The sequence below is a fragment of the Crassostrea angulata genome, chromosome 5 (assembly GCF_025612915.1).
Source record: "Crassostrea angulata isolate pt1a10 chromosome 5, ASM2561291v2, whole genome shotgun sequence".
In the NCBI taxonomy this organism is placed as follows: Eukaryota; Metazoa; Mollusca; class Bivalvia; order Ostreida; family Ostreidae; genus Magallana; species Magallana angulata.
The window spans coordinates 47,602,449-47,619,070 of NC_069115.1; the positions used below are offsets into that span (position 1 = coordinate 47,602,449).

Sequence of the window (16,622 nt, forward strand, 5' to 3'; positions counted from 1 at the left end):
AATTTTCTCACAGATGTTCTCAATTCATCGAATGATTTGCATTTATCATATAGATGTCCACATATATCTTTAAGTGAAGGTCGAAGTCCCTTAAAGAACATGGTTCTTAGCATCTCCTCGAACTGACTACGGTCAATGAGGTTTTTCTGTATGGCCTTATTCAGAATATCCTCCAATCTACAACTCCATCTCGCACATTCCTCATCCTCTCTCTGTCTAGCACTGTAAAACTCTGACAGAATGTCCTCTTTTTCAGCCACTGTGCCATAAATACTGTCTAGCTTCTGTATAATTGAGGATATTCGTGCTCCTGGTCCAAGATGCATTACCACTCGACTTGCTTCTCCTTTAAGTGAGCGTCGTATAGCATGATGAATGACATCTGGACTATAAGACTCATTATAGAGACATTCCACCTCATATCTCCAAACTTCATATGTGGCATCATTCTTAGAATCTCCGGAGAAAAATGGAATTTTAGGGAACTGACTAGGAGGTAGAGATTTAGCAGGTCGTGGAGAAGCAGAGGCAGTATCAGTACTTACAACCTCTTCCTTGATCTTCTTCTCCTGAACAGCAGATGACATCCATGATAAGAAATCTTCAGCTGAATCAGCTTTTGGTTTCATCTTTAGCTGCTTGAGTGCAGATACCACTTTGGCTATCTCCTCTGTTGACATTGATTCCTCAGTGTCTGCCATGGTGTTAAATTGTATGATTGTAGCTAACACAAGTAATATTGAATGTATCAAAGAAAATTCACACAAATTCATGCAATAATACAATGCATGTATCCAAGTAGATGTTGGTATAAGCAAATGAGTAACTAAATTTCACACAGAATAACTTTCTGCAAGAAATAGCAAATTCAGCAATGTGAATTGTTTTGAATCAGGAGGGTAGTTCAAAATGAACCATAAATAATTTGGACAGTATGCAAAAGGCACAATAAATTATTGCAAGCAACAGCTGATAATGTTTCTTTAAGTAAATGAATCAAAGAAATAAATAAGTTCTACCTGAAAGATAAGATTCAGTTCAAATATAAAGATGACGATAAACAAATGACGAAAGAATTCAATAAATCTTTTTCTATATTGAGATAAACTAGAAAAAATACCGAGATGAATGGAAACAGCGAATTTCCTCGATTACACTTTGTTTACTTCCGGTGAAACGCAATTATTACGGAAACCGAGCCCGATTAGATTTTTTTTTAACGGCAAAAACCGAACCCGATGATTTTTGAACGGCGAAAACCGAACCCGATGATTTAGATACGAGTAGAAATAATATAAACAATGGAGATAAAGCTTAAAACTAAATTAAAGGGGAAATTAATTAAATGTGTGTTTTTAATACTGTGTATAGCTATCAAACAACACAGAAACCACTTAGACTGATACTACTACAACTCTGCGACAGAAAACTTGTTCAACACTGAACTCACCCTCAAAATAAACAATGATGCAAAACCAACTCAATCAACCGACAAAGTAGTCCAAATCTCACGTCAGTCTCGTCAATAAACTGTCAAGTCTTGAAAGTATACAGCAAATAGTTTTCTAATTAGCTTTTATAACGTTAATTAGTATATTTGGAAATACAAGGGAAAACAATACGGGTTGTGCGCAAATTGTTAATGTTTTCACTTACACTGCACTGTACCCACACTTCCTTTCTTGCTATTGTTGTTCTTAATTTCAAATTCAAATGATCAATACACAATAAAGGGCAAAAATATATCTCAACAAAAAAAATGGTTTAAGGATTGTGGCCAAACGCAACCCTGTCTCAATCAATATTACACAGGTATTTAAATCCGGATAACTTATACTAAAGTGCACTGTCAAACTAAAGAAATCACAGATTTACATGCTTTGTGGTATACCAATTCTTTCAACAGTTTAATGAATTATGATAAATCAAGACTTGTCTACCTTGAGGTAAAGTGTGCATACATGCACGCACACAAATTACTAATGTCAATATGGTGCACCAAAGTCTTATATCTATACGACTCACCAGGTGAGATACACAGTTTGTTTGCACGTGTTGTACTCTGTCAATGAGTTGAACAGCTGATCCTAGGAATAACAATAGATGCGCGGATCCCAGTCAATTTAGGAACACAGGCGCGGAACACTAGTCATGGTTCAATAGGAATACACTGGCAGTGGTCGTCATGGTTCACAGTTCACTGGGTATAGGGTTGGTGAAGTCTTTCCAGCTCCAATTACATATAAAGTCACTGTGTCCCAACGTGGGCGCCAAAATGTTACAGTCTTTGTTTAAAATAACTGACAACAAAGATATCTGTATGGTTCGTTTATTCGTATCCGGACACAGTGACTTTAAAATTTGCAATGTATATTTAAGCCCTGAAATATCATAAAACAATAATATAATTTATATCAAAATATAACATTAGTACAATATATATGTATTTCCATCAAGATAATATTTTTACATTATCTTACTATAATTGTACTTTAAACATTTAGCGGGAGGTAACTCTTATAATGTACATGAATTACATTTCTCCAAAATAAGTCATAAAATATATTAATCAGATAAAAAATATTCGAAAACACTTTCTCACCATTCTATGGGAACAGGCTCATAATACGTACACCGATTGCGTGGTGAAATTATATTGACATTGACTGATTCTGTAATTCGAACAAAATAATTCTAAAAATATTTATTACTGAAATATAATCTAATTGATCTTATAAATGACCAATTTAATCAAATATCTGATCTTCATAAAATTCTTATATACAATTGATTTGAGAATCAATTAATACTATAATAAATAAACCAAATATTGATCTTTATAATCAACACTGTATTCCATATAAAAAAATATCTTTTCATTCCAATTCATTCATACTCCTTAGTTTGTGATCATGGACTTAATTAATGTTTTCTGCAATTTATAGGATAATCAATTTATTAATAGTAAGTGTTATAGGATATTAGTATACTTAGTATAACTTACCAGAAAAAGAGCAAGGTCTGGTCCAAAATAAAATTACTTCTCAATATAAATATATAGTCTGCTTTGGTCAATGTCCAGACAAAGATTGTCAAACTTGGCGGTAAAACACATAAAGCAAAATATACAAACCAACCAAATTCAACCTGACACAAACAACCAATAAAAACCAAGATCACAAATATCCACTGACCAACTCATGATCAAGTACTGCCCTAAGGGTATATGTACATGTGTATGAATTAAAAGAGAGGGTGGATCTTACTTTTTATACGTGTACTGTTTAGATGTATTAATTACAATGACTTTATTTATTTATATAACAATAACTTTATTTATTTATTCAAATCAACAATTTTCATACTCTTACATTTGTAACTTAAATTTCGTGGTTTTGATGTTGAAAGCTGAATTCCTTAATTATATTATCAGTCGGGTTTCCCGCCCCATCAGTGCGTTTTCACTTTGCGCTCTGTTTTGTGTGTGTGTGTGTGTGTGTGGGTAAGCAGGTCTATTCGCCGGAATGGCGACGGAATAGACGTAGTGACATGTGTGGGGGGTGGGGGGCTCGATCATTAAATATCAATTCTTATGCTAATTTAAGCAAAATGTCTGGCAATATACCGTGTAATGCATGTATAATTTACAATAACTTCCAGTGCAGTGCACATGGTTGGGGGTTTTTTTTGTGTTTTTTTTTAACCTCGGATTTAGGTTTTAGCCTTTAGATTTTTTTAAAGCACTCGAGAGACTTGGTTCTTGCTAAGCGTCCTTGAGATCGGAGAGATTTTCGAGACTGACGGGAGTAAGATCCGAAACATGAGCACTAAGGTAGCGATGAGGGCCCAGAGCCAGCTCTTGACAGCTCTGTTGAGAGGAAGGTATGTAATGGGAATTTAAATCCATTTATTTTTACAGTGTTTCAAAGGAATACTTACAGTTACCGGTTGTACTTGCTGACCTTGCAGATCTTTCGATTTTATATGCTGACCTTCAGCGACATTTGACAGTGTCTTTTATCCAGGACATATCAGGAATGTTTTAATTACATCCCTGGACAGACATGTCTGTGAGAACAGACTAATGGTTGTGTGTTTATAATAAATAATGATAAATCTTTGAAGATGAATGTAACGATGTTGTCGAATCGTGGATATCAGCTGTTCATGACTAATGATTAATTTGCATTCATCCGGAAAACTAAACTCGACACACTTAAGTTGTAAATCAGTAGCATAATGTCACAAAATGCTAAGATTATCTCAAATCCCTGTCAAGTATGAAGTAATGAGTAACGACAATGGCGAAAGGAGTTTCATATTTAGTATTGTCATTTATATGAGCATAGACATAAATAATAGAGATTGGCAACTGATCAAAATCTCTCAAAATCCCGCAGTCCCTATAGTAAAGTGTTCCCAGTTTAAATTAGTATATCTTTCTTATAAACAATTATATCGAAATATAAACAGCTAAAACCTATTACCAAAACATTCAAAATATTATATTTTCATGAGTTTATGTCATATAAACAATATTAAAAGAGGAGTTTTAGGAGGCAGTTGGCTAACTGTCGTCTGAGATTTCGCCGATGTTTTATAGCTGGCCAATATATTTTCTATATATTTATCTTATTTTTCAATTTTTTGTTTCAAAAATGTCTAAAACCTATGCACACTTTTTATTAAAACAATATACTTTTGGTTTAAGATCAGTATCTCTGTTTACTAAAATGTAGTTCTCAAAGTAAGGTTGGTCACGTACCATCTTTCAACAACAAAACACGCTAATGGCGGAGTTGCCCATCTCTGTTATTTATGTCTCTGGTATAAGTAGATAGATAATTATCATAAACTTAATAATATCTATCTACTTATACAATTAAATGACAATACTACAAGAATCTTGCGTAGACCTACAGATGTAGATCTTGTGGAAACACAAATCGCTAAAAAATGAACAGCCAATATATCTAAAAATTATCTTAATTAGACTGAATTGAAAATCCATCAAAGTTTTATCAGTATGTAATCATGATATTTGTATAATAAATAATAATGTATGTATTGTTATTTATACTCTGCCCGAAGATATTAATGCTGCACATTTTCTTTTAAAAAAAAATCATCCAAATGTGCTGCATGAATATCTTGGGACAGACTATAGTTCATAGAACTACACTCTACACTGAACTTGAATTTTCATTGAATTTAACTTGAGCTTTTACATATCATGTATTTTGTACAGGTTTGCGCAACCACTGGTTTGTACATTCAATACAACTACTGTGACATCGAAACGTGCAATGCCAATAGGTGCGAAGAAGGATCTTATTAACCACTCCAGGGCAAGGGGCATTGATATTATTCGGACCCCCAAGTTAAACAAGGTTTGTTTGAAAATTAAGGTTTTTTTTCCAGTTGCCCGTTTCAAGTGTGAGAGTATTCATGATAATCTCTTCCTTTGTTTGTAAATTTTGTTAAGAAAATGGTCATTATTATGACAAATTGTTTTACTCTTGCAGAAGCTTTGATTTATTTGTTTTTTAAGGGTCAAGCCTTTACTCTTGAGGAGAGACAGTTAATGGGAATTCATGGCCTGATCCCTGCTGCTATCATAACCCAAGACCAGCAGATGGAGAGGGTGATGGTCAACTTCCGATCTCGAGCAACAGATGTAGATCGCTACATCTATCTCAATGCCCTGGCAGAGCGTAATGAGAGGCTGTTTTATCGCTGTCTAGTAGAACACACGGAGGAAATGATGCCTATCGTGTACACCCCTACAGTAGGCAAAGCTTGCCAACTTTATGGTACAATCTACAGGAAACCTAGGTAAGTGTCATAGTTTGTTTTCTCAAATAAAACTATGCAACTCTTATTATTTTCTTACATATGTACATGTACTTCTATAGATAAGCTATTGTAAAAACCCATCAAAATACTATTTATGCTAGACAGGATGTATAAACAAATCTATCTAAATCTTAAATTTATAGAAGCAAATCCTTTTCTAAGAAGCTTTTGGTAATTTAAGTCAATTTATAGTCCTTTATCAAATTTTCCAATGAACATAAAGGGTCAAGTTTTGTAAAAAGAAGGAATCAAAATTTTAATTTCCTGTTTTTTAAGTTATGTACGTACTTAACTGCCTTTCGCATTCAGATTGTTATTCATGTAACTATATGTGGAATATGCATGCCTTGCAAGTTTCAAATAAGGAAGAAATTTTTAAAATGCAACTTCAATAGCATGTAAATAAATATTACAAAATTTGACATGAAAATGCTTGGTGACAATAATACTACTGAAAGAAAACTATACACACAAATTTACAAATGGTCATTTAGTATATGGCATGTAAAAATAAAACAAATATAATTTGGAAAGCGAATAATAAGTGTATATTGTGCTTGTTTCAGTGATTGTAACGATAAAGAAGTCCTATTATTTGGAAAGTACAGTGTACTAAATACAAAGTATTGTGCTTGTTATATCGATTGTAAAGGATGAAGACTGTTTTTTGGATGTTTTTTTCTGATGCTCCTTTCTTTCAGAGGTCTGTTTCTGTCCATTAATGATAGAGGACATCTCTATGAGATGATTTGCAATTGGCCTGAGATTGATGTGAAGGCAAGAACAAACCTTTCATCCATTCATAAAATGATTCTCTTTATTCACATGTGTTTGCATCATTGTTTGACTGATTAAACAATCACCATAGTTACTTAGACAGGGAGGGGTAAAGAGGGGTATCTTGACTAATATTTAAAGTCAGCTTTATTGAATGAAGGTCAGGATTAGCAATACTTTAAAAAAAAAATTGGATCAGAAACCACTCAGTTATTAAAAATTTTATTGAAAATTTAGGTAAATCTATTAAACAGTAGTATTGACTGTGTGTTTATATAGCATTTTTCTCAAAGTTAAGGTTTTTCAAATCTCTGTTTCTTAAGAAAATGCTGTTTGGGTTTTATCAAACCAATACAATGTATTTTAATCTCTCTCATAAAAAATGACAATGTCTTCAGTTCTAATATTTAACGTCATATGTGTACATGTTAACCCTTTAGTCTATTCTCTTAGTATATTCTGTGGAATTTTTCTTGCATATACATTGTTTTGAAATCATAGTGTTATGTCACTTTTTACCATAACTAGATTAATTTTCAGTATAGTATCATGTGATGAATTTGAAAAAAAGAAAAGGAAAACAACTTAGAGTTCTTTCCCCTTTGACTGGTTTTAATGAGATCAATCTTATTGCAGGCAATAGTGGCCACAGACGGTGAGAGGATCCTTGGTCTAGGTGACCTTGGGGCCTATGGAATGGGAATCCCGGTCGGTAAACTTTCCCTCTACACCGCCCTAGGGGGCATTCCCCCTGAGCAGCTCCTACCAGTCATGTTAGATGTTGGAACAAACAATGAGGTGATTTTAGTTTAGAAAATGCAATATTACAGCGTTTATTACATATTTTAATTTGATTTATCATTTTGAATTAACAAAATGGATAAACTAGTGCACATATTTAGTTCTAGCTAAATGTTTACACTTCCATTTTTCAATGAACCGTATGTGCAAATAAAAATAGTTGTCAGTATGTATACATACTTCAAGCATTTATTACAGGAATTACTGTATACAGGGTTATTTTCACCCTGTCTTTTTTTACGCTCTTTTACATTTGGAAACAATTTGGCCCTATTTTAAATTCCCCCGATAATGGAGTATATGATAGATCCAATTTCTAATCAACACAGTAATTTAAGAATTGTTTTGAATTCGCCCAGATTAGAATTCACTCAATAACAAGGAGGGCGAAAGGGACGAAAATAAAATGGAGGCGAATATTTCCCTCTATATGGTATTTGTGTATTAAATCAAAATAGACATCATATACAGTTGAAGCATTTTTCTTTTTACAGGCTTTGCTAAATGACCCGTTATATATTGGGCTGCGACAGAAGAGAGCGACGGGGCAGGTGTATGATGACTTCATTGATGAGTTCATGGAGGCAGTTAGGAAGAGGTAAATGAACCTGTTCTAAACTATTTTTTTTTTACAAAACAAAATCTCATTTCTTTGTATACTGTAAGTCGTTATAATTTCATGATGTCTAACAATGTACTAATTGCAATCATGGTTTTAATTTCACGCTGCAAGAAATCAATTTAAATTTCAAGCATTCATTTTACCATATCAAATAATGTCTCCGTGACTGTTTCCTAATGCACCTCAGGTGATAAATATGATAGTACTCAGAATTAAAACTCACTTATAACTTCTTCTGAATTTAATTAATTAAAACGTACGTTTAGGTTACACTGCAATTAGTTCAGTACACAACTATAATATGGTGGAATAAGCAAAGTATAAGCATTGATATGTTTTTGAAAACTGTTGATAGTTTTCACAATGGGTTTAATTTCAGGAAAAAATAATATATCGCGAACATAGTGAAATTAATCCACTGTGATTATTTGCCAATCTACAGTATGAAAAATGTTTGAATCAGGCAGTATCAAACTGGTCAGTTCTCTGTTAATCCACTGTGTAGAGTTGTCATTTTACTGTTGTTTTCAAATTATTTTGCTAGGTATGGTCAAGACACTTTGATCCAGTTTGAAGACTTTGGCAATCACAATGCCTTCAGATTTTTGGAGAAGTACAGAGACAAATTCTGCATGTTCAATGATGATATCCAAGGTAAATACAGACTTGTGTAACTTAAACCATTCCTGTGGCTTTAATCAATGAGGATTTCTTTTTACTGTGTCTCTATAAATTTGATTTTGAGATTATACTGTAGAGCAATGTTATGAAAAGACTGTATATAATTTCAAATGATCTGAAAAAAAACTTTTAAATTCAACTAATTCAATTAAAACTGACAGTAATAAGTTTGCATGTATATTAACATAATTTTTCCCATAACATAACCATGATGAGGTTCTGTGTTATGACCCTCTTGAGGTTTTATATTATTACTTTGTTTAAGTTTTGTGACTTGACCCTCAGAACATTAGATGACTTGATATTGTTAAAGTTCTGTGATATGACCTTAAGGAGGTTTGGTGATATGACCTTGTTTGGGTCCTATAAGACCTTCATGATAGTCTATGGTAAGACTTTGTTAAGTTCTTATGTTATATGACCTTAGATAGGTTTATTTATTGGACTTTACCTTGATTGCGTTTTGCAACCTGACCTTGAGTCAGAAAAACTACAAAAGCTTCTCAAGGGTTTTAAACAAGACCATGATGTTATATGTTTTTACTTTAAATATAAGGCTCTATTACTTGACCTTGTTAAGGTTCTATGACCATGACCTTAAGGAGACTCGATGACACAAGCTTGTTTAAGGTGCTACAACATGATCTTCATAAAGGGTCTATGACTTGACTTTGAAAAGTTTTTGTAGTATGTTTTATGATTGAACCTTTACTTGGTGATGTTCTATGACCAGACCTTTTGAAGGCTTTAACTCCCAATTTGGTTTTGCAATACAGGAACAGCATCAGTGGCAGCAGCTGGGGTGTTTGCTTCATTGAAAATCACTGGCAAAAAACTCAGGGATAATGTCTTCCTCTTCCAGGGAGCAGGAGAGGTAATATTAAACACAATGTTTGAAAATTTATTAATTAAATTATCTGTCTGTATTCTTTTCATTTTATTATGATAGAAATGTTTTCTTGATATTGAAATTGTAATAATGAAAAATTAAGTGGTAGTAAAAGATTTAGCCATTTAGCAACTTAGTAAGGAATTTCTCAACATTCCTGGCCCCATTATCCCTAACTTTCCTCAATACCCTGCTTTAAATCTGAGAATTAACCTGAAATTTCTGCACTTTTCTTATAAAACAAATTTAAATGGAGAACCAAGTTGAGTGATTTCACAGTTTAGGCGACAGCAGGGCCTAGTTCTCAAATCATGATGATTTTACTGTTTGCTAAAATAATGTTAGGCATGAAAAAAGATAGACTTATTCATTGTCTCACAAAATGACAAACATTGGTTCATCGGCAATGGTCACTGATTGACGGCTTGTTTTGTAGGCAAATTTAGGAATAGCTACTTTGTTGTCTTTGGCTATGCAAGAGGAAGGAGCCTCCAAAGAGGAGGCAGACAGCAAGATGTGGTTGGTCGACTCAAAGGGGCTTCTAGTCAAGGTAACCACTTTTTTTTCTTTTTTTGTGGTCAGGGTGTTATTTTCTTTGTACAGATACGTGTAATGTATGGAACTTCTTTGACAATGTTTGATGTGTAAAATGAAAGCTTTAGAATTAACACAGATATTGTATGGCAGAACCTGTTTAGTTTTGATTATTTTTTTTGTAAATTTTGAAAATTAATTTTGTCAACTTAACATTTTTCAAACTTCTGTAATTTTTTTGTAGATTGTCAAAAGAATATACTGCCATTTGGCCTATCTTTCATTACCTTTGAATTAGAAAAATTGATAACATTTCTCAGCTGATTTTCTAATGGATTATTATGTTCAATGGTTAATTGATGGATTGGAATTATACAAATGTATTATTAATTTTAAATTTCATTAGGATCGACCCAAGGGAGGAATTACTGGACACAAGGCAGTTTTTGCAAAAGAACATGCCCCTGTTGAAACCCTAGAAGAGGCCGTAAAAACAATCAAACCAACCGCTATCATAGGTATTCAAATTTATCTAACCTATCATAGGTATTTAAAACTATCATCAAACCCACTAATATCCTAGGTATTCAAGGATATCAAACCCACCGCTAGAACACAAGTGGAATAGGCTATCAGGAGTATTCTCCATGTGTTTATTATGTTTTTATCAATTTCATTCTTTAAACTCGGAATCATTTGTCAATCTTTTATTGTGAGGAACACCATATTTATAGTTATTTTTTGTGGATTTAAAAATTGTTTTCATAAGAAACTTTTGTGTTCATATGTATAATTTGTCAGATTAGATAGTGGTTTAGGTTGTTTATTTAATCTATTGATTTATAATGAATGGCTACTGAAACAAATCACAGAAATCTATGTATAGGGCAATGTTTTTTTCATTGATTGCATAAGTTCTGTAATAGGATAAATTAATCTTGGTAGTTTTTTTTAACAAAGTCTTTTTTATAGTACTGAAAGTAAGGAGGATTTCACATTGAGAAAATTAGAAATTTAATAAATAAAACTATCATAAATAATAATTGATTGTTATTAGGGGCAGCTGCAGTGCCGCATGCGTTCACAGAGGGAATTATAAGAGATATGGCAGCCTTCAATGAGCGTCCAATCATATTCGCTCTTAGTAATCCAACAAGTATGTCAGAATGCTCAGCAGAGGAAGCGTACAACTTCAGTGAAGTAAGTATATACATGTTAAGAATTTTTTGAGAACTGGGAAGGATTTAAAACTTTGAAGTAAACTGCAATTCATGTACATCAGAATATGTACAATCAAAGTTAGGTATCTCAGCCACCATGCCCATATCCAAATGAGCTGAAAGTCCAAATCACTGTTTCTTAAAGTATTTTACTCTTGATATTCCAACAAAATTCATTATTATATAAATGCAATTTGTAATATTCAAAGCTTATTAAACTTTCTTAGGTATGAATATTTGCATTCCCTCACAAAATATTTTACAGCAAAATCACTTGGCACCAGATGTTTGATACCAGAAATAATACTTAAATTACTTAAATTAAAATGTATCACTTTTTGCTTTCTGTTTTAGGGTAGATGTGTTTTTGCCAGTGGAAGTCCATTTGATCCCGTTGTTTACAATGGGAAAACTCTGTACCCCGGTCAAGGAAACAATGCCTACATTTTCCCTGGGGTAGCGCTGGCTGCAATCACCTGTGGAATCCGTCACATTTCAGAGAAAGTTTTCCTCACAGCAGCACAGGTAGGCTTGTGATCGATATACAGTCATGTAATTATACATAAATATGGAATTATTATTTCTTTGGAGGATCAGCTTTTAAATGAATGGATTTCCTGAGTATCCCTTGCAAAGAAAATTTCATCCTAATTAATGTTAATACAGGTCTTTCTGTAATGAGTTTTTCATTATTAGTGTATCAATGAAAATTGTTCTTTACAAAAAACTTAAAGCAACATACATGTATGCATATATTAAAATCAAATATTAATTATTTTATGCACCTGAAATTTAAAATATGAAAAAAAAAATTTTCACATTGAATATACATGTAGTTCCTTACAGTGCTTTAAGATATTCAAAGTTTCTAACAATGAATTTCTTTTCCCAATGCTATAAATCTGAACTTGAAATAACTCATGTACACTGTCACTTACATATGAAGTTTGTTCTGTAAATGTGTATTTCTATTGTAACAGACATTAGCAGGATTGGTTACAGAAGAAAACCTCTCAAATGGTCGAGTCTACCCTCCGCTACAGACAATCCGAGAGTGTTCTATCCAGATAGCCACCTCTATAGCCGAGGAAGTCTACCGGGATAAGCAGGCCTCCTACTATCCGGAACCAGAGGATAAGATGGAGTTTATCCGCGATTATGTCTACTCCACCGATTACGAATGCTTCGTACCCGAGACCTGGCAATGGAAGAAGCCAGAAGAAAAGTAGAGATTAAAGAGAGAGCTAGCAATACAATAATGAAGATGATTATTTTTTACACAAAAAGAGACAGATATTTATTATAGTTTTGTGAAGAGAAGAGAGCACAGGGTTAACGTGTTAACATTGTGTGTGTTTTCTGTCCACCGGGATTTGTTAGTTTTCGGATTTGTTAGTTTTTCCATATTATTGATTATCCGCGTAATTTTTCACTTTGTTATTCCTACAAAACATGTTCTGTGAAGCTTAATGATCATTACAGATGATCGCCATGTTTACTACTAGTAATTGTTTGCTTTATAACTGATTTTTTTTTACGGTCACTGTTGTTGCTTTCATCTTATTCCACTGTCAAATCAAATAAAACTTTTTTATTGTTTGTCTTTTTGATAAGGTTTAATGTATTTTTACTAACTGTACATGTAAGTAAATGTTGACATTGAATGAGGAAGAGTCTAGGGTACCTCAAGTTATGGTAGTCTTTGACTTGGGGGATTTCAATCTGTGGTCAGTACATGTATTGCTTGCAATGAAATTGTCAGATGTCATTGACAGAATCTGTAGTAGTCATTATTTGTTCAGAAAACTGTGGCAGCATTCTATTTTGGACATTCATGTCTTTAAGCCTCTTTAAAGAGTGTAGTTGATTAACAATAATATTGATTAGGTGGGAGAAGTCTTGTGTCTTGAATTAAAAATGAAACTAGAAATATTTTGTTATCATTTAGGGTGATAGCATCTCTGGCTATGAACACTTCTGATAATTTATAATAATGAAGGCACCTTTATTCACTGTAGAGTGTTGATAGCTAATTAGTAAATAAGTATACATTTACATGCACTAATATCTCTGTATTGATCGCATAATTTAGAACTTAACACGAATCTTTTTTACTGGCAGTTTGCATTTGTACCAGGTACATTGCAGAAAGTAATAACAGAATCTCCTAACAGTGAACTAAACTGATTTATTTCCTTTTCAATTTGTAATGAACTACATCTACCAGCCAGTTTGTTCATGTCTCAAAAGTTAATGTACACCAAGTACAAAGAAAAAAAGCCTGCATTGTTACTACCAGGTATCAAACCAATCTCAATATGATAATCATGTGCCATTATTTTTTTTTTACATACTAATTTTCCTCTCATATTTGTTTCTATAAGCTTTTTATCTGGCTTTATACTTTTGTTTTAATGGGTGTGATGACTGAGAATGTGGTTGACTGAGGGTGGTAAGTGGTAGGCGGTAAGTGGTAAGCGGTAGATGTTTTTTTCCTGATTTACATTCAGTATTCTATTGACATCTTTCGCAGTATTAAGGTAATACTAACCTTAACATTGGCTTTACTAACAGCAAACTAATAATTCTTCTCCAAGTTGTAGAACTTTCATAAAACTGTGTGTATGCATAAAAAAAGGGAACTGGTTATGGATTTTTTATCTTATTTGTAGATACAGCATGTGCAGTACTTATAAATATATTTTACTATCATGATCAAAGTTAATTAAAAAAAAATATATGAAATGTAATTGAACATTGAGGAATATGTATCTGAGTTGTCCTTTACAAGAATTTTAACATTATTAGATCATACGTTTATTATGATTTGCTTGTTCAAAACAATGAAAATTTTGTTGACCAAATTACCAGATTGTACGACGAATTGAATGTCAAAGAGCTGGATGACTATGATAGTGCTTGTTTTGTTTTTGTTTTGTTTCACTTTATGTTTTTTTAAGGTTTTATTTTCTGTGTTATGATTATGTTGTAGTTCTCTTTACATATTGATTGAGGCGAGGAACAAAAAACACACCGTTCCACTGATGTGATAAATAAAGACCATTTAGAACAAGTAAAACAATGTCATTTAATTTCGATGTGTTTTGTGATCTTACTCCCCTTATTTAAAGCTGCCCACAGGTGTGACATTTTTTCACCTGTGACCTATAACTTTTCAACACTCAAGGCATGTAATGTTATGTTAAAGGTCAAGGCCACAGTCTTAAATAGGTCATGTGTAGTAATTGTTTACCTAGGTCAAATGATGAACCTTAATTTAATAGATGTGTAAGCAAGAGTGACTGGGAATGGTAGAAAAGGGTACTGAAAATGGAAGATCTCTCAAAAGGATTATCTAAAGAACATCTTTTAAGTTACATGTTGTGTGTTCATAATTGTTAATTTAATATTATCTATAGTTTTATTAATGATGATATTAACAAATATACTACCTGGTAGTAGGTATATATTATTTAATTTCATTATCCCCAAGCTTCACTTGGTATACATGTAATTGTTTGTGTTTTGGTGTTTCATGACAGTGCTGAACAAATGTTGAGTCACGTGTTTCTGTGTTGACATGTACTGTTTATGTCTTTACATGTGTTTGCGTCGATTTTTATTTTGATTTCTGTAAATTTATTGTTAACATGATTCTGTTAAAGAGATCAACAGAAACAGTAATAATGGACTGAAACACTTAGAAGAACCAGCTGTCGGTTTCTGCAGATTGCTTAGTTTTGTAATAAAATTATTTATTGTTATACGGTAGTGGTGTTTTATGTTTGAAAGATGATTAATATGTGTACCAGTGTGTCATTAAAATAGCACCACACAAGCACAGTTGTGGAAATCGTAATTCCTACCAAATGTTTAAAATTTCAGTCGCGATTAGTTGTTCTATGGGTTATTTTGATTTACATCTGATGAAGTCCGATTTTCGTATGTGTTTTTAAGTTATTAATACGCCAGAGGTGCATGGATAGAGAATCTATGGTTTTATTATACCAGTCAGTTTCTGATGCTGCATTTTCAATCGATATTTTGAAGTAGAGTGAACGTAAAATATATCGGGTACAATATCTTATTCCCAAGCCAAGCATCTTAGACCCTCTGAACCAAACTTGCAAAGACGAAGCATCAGATAATATATGAAGCCATCCATGCATGCTTTGAATACGGTGTAATTGGCCTTTATTTCCTTGGTATTGGATTTATACCTTAGGGTTTGTTTGGGAAATGCAGAATACACATCTTTTTACTGGGTTGTTTATCACCTGGTTTTAAAGGGAACTAGACAAGATTTGAGGTCCAATTTTTTTTCAGTTTTATAATTAGTTCACCTGAGCTGAAAGCTTCGACTTCTACCATTTGGCCAGAAAAGATGAAAGTTGTTTGAAAATATCCTCTGGTAGTGTAAATTCAATTTTTTTCAAATCATGACCCCCGGGGGTAGGGTGAGGTTGAACTTTTACATAAGAATATAGAGTAAATCTTAAAAAATCTCCGACGAAATCGATGTCATGGGGGGGGGGGGCTCAATTTTACAAAGGAAAATATTTAAATTATTCACAAAAACTCAATTCATTTTGGATTATATTAATCATATTTACCAGGGTATTTATTATATGGTTTTTCGTATATGCAAGCATTTTGACATTTTGATTGTTCTTTAAAAAATTTTTTAACAATTCTTGGGCCTTACAACGGGGTCAAGGTATTCGATAACTGCAATGCTCAGTATGTTATATGACTGTAAAATCATCCTGTTATAAAAGGGCCGAATGATAAATATAATTAAGAATAGGCAGGATATTTTATTATACAGGATCTATTATACTTCACTGTTCAGATATTTTGTATATGATTCCACAAAGCTGATTTTGTTATGTCTGTTGTTGCTCAGGTGAGCGATATAGTTTATTTATGCAATGCGAATTATTGACCCAAATTTGAATTTTAAAAGTCAAGAGATACAAAGGTAAGAATTGTTATGTAAAGAAAGCCCGAGTCTTGTATTTTTTCAATCTCTACCCAGAGTTATGGTTCCTGCTTTGCTCCACTTAGCTTGTGTTGTAGCGCAGCGTAATACGCCCTCTGGTGAGAGATTGGTATTTTTTTCTTTTTACAAATAATGTAATTAAAAGTAAGGCATGACAAAATGACTCGAAGCTAATAAGATCAACCGGTTCAATGTGTTTATAAACAATATTATCAACTAGAAAAAGTTACATTTGATGAA

At 32.9% G+C, this 16,622-nt stretch overlaps 1 protein-coding gene across 1 annotated transcript; it reads left to right on the forward strand.

The window, feature by feature from the left end:
• The first annotated feature begins 3,727 nt into the window (after positions 1-3,727).
• Positions 3,728-15,144, forward strand: LOC128183624 (NADP-dependent malic enzyme-like). Its single transcript, XM_052852731.1, has 13 exons — positions 3,728-3,882; positions 5,249-5,390; positions 5,552-5,835; positions 6,558-6,633; positions 7,270-7,431; positions 7,929-8,032; positions 8,601-8,710; positions 9,514-9,611; positions 10,063-10,176; positions 10,567-10,678; positions 11,218-11,360; positions 11,735-11,905; positions 12,361-15,144. The coding sequence occupies exons 1-13, from the start codon at positions 3,821-3,823 to the stop codon at positions 12,607-12,609; spliced, it is 1,827 nt and encodes a 608-aa protein (XP_052708691.1). The 5' UTR covers positions 3,728-3,820; the 3' UTR covers positions 12,610-15,144.
• The last annotated feature ends 1,478 nt before the right edge of the window (positions 15,145-16,622 follow it).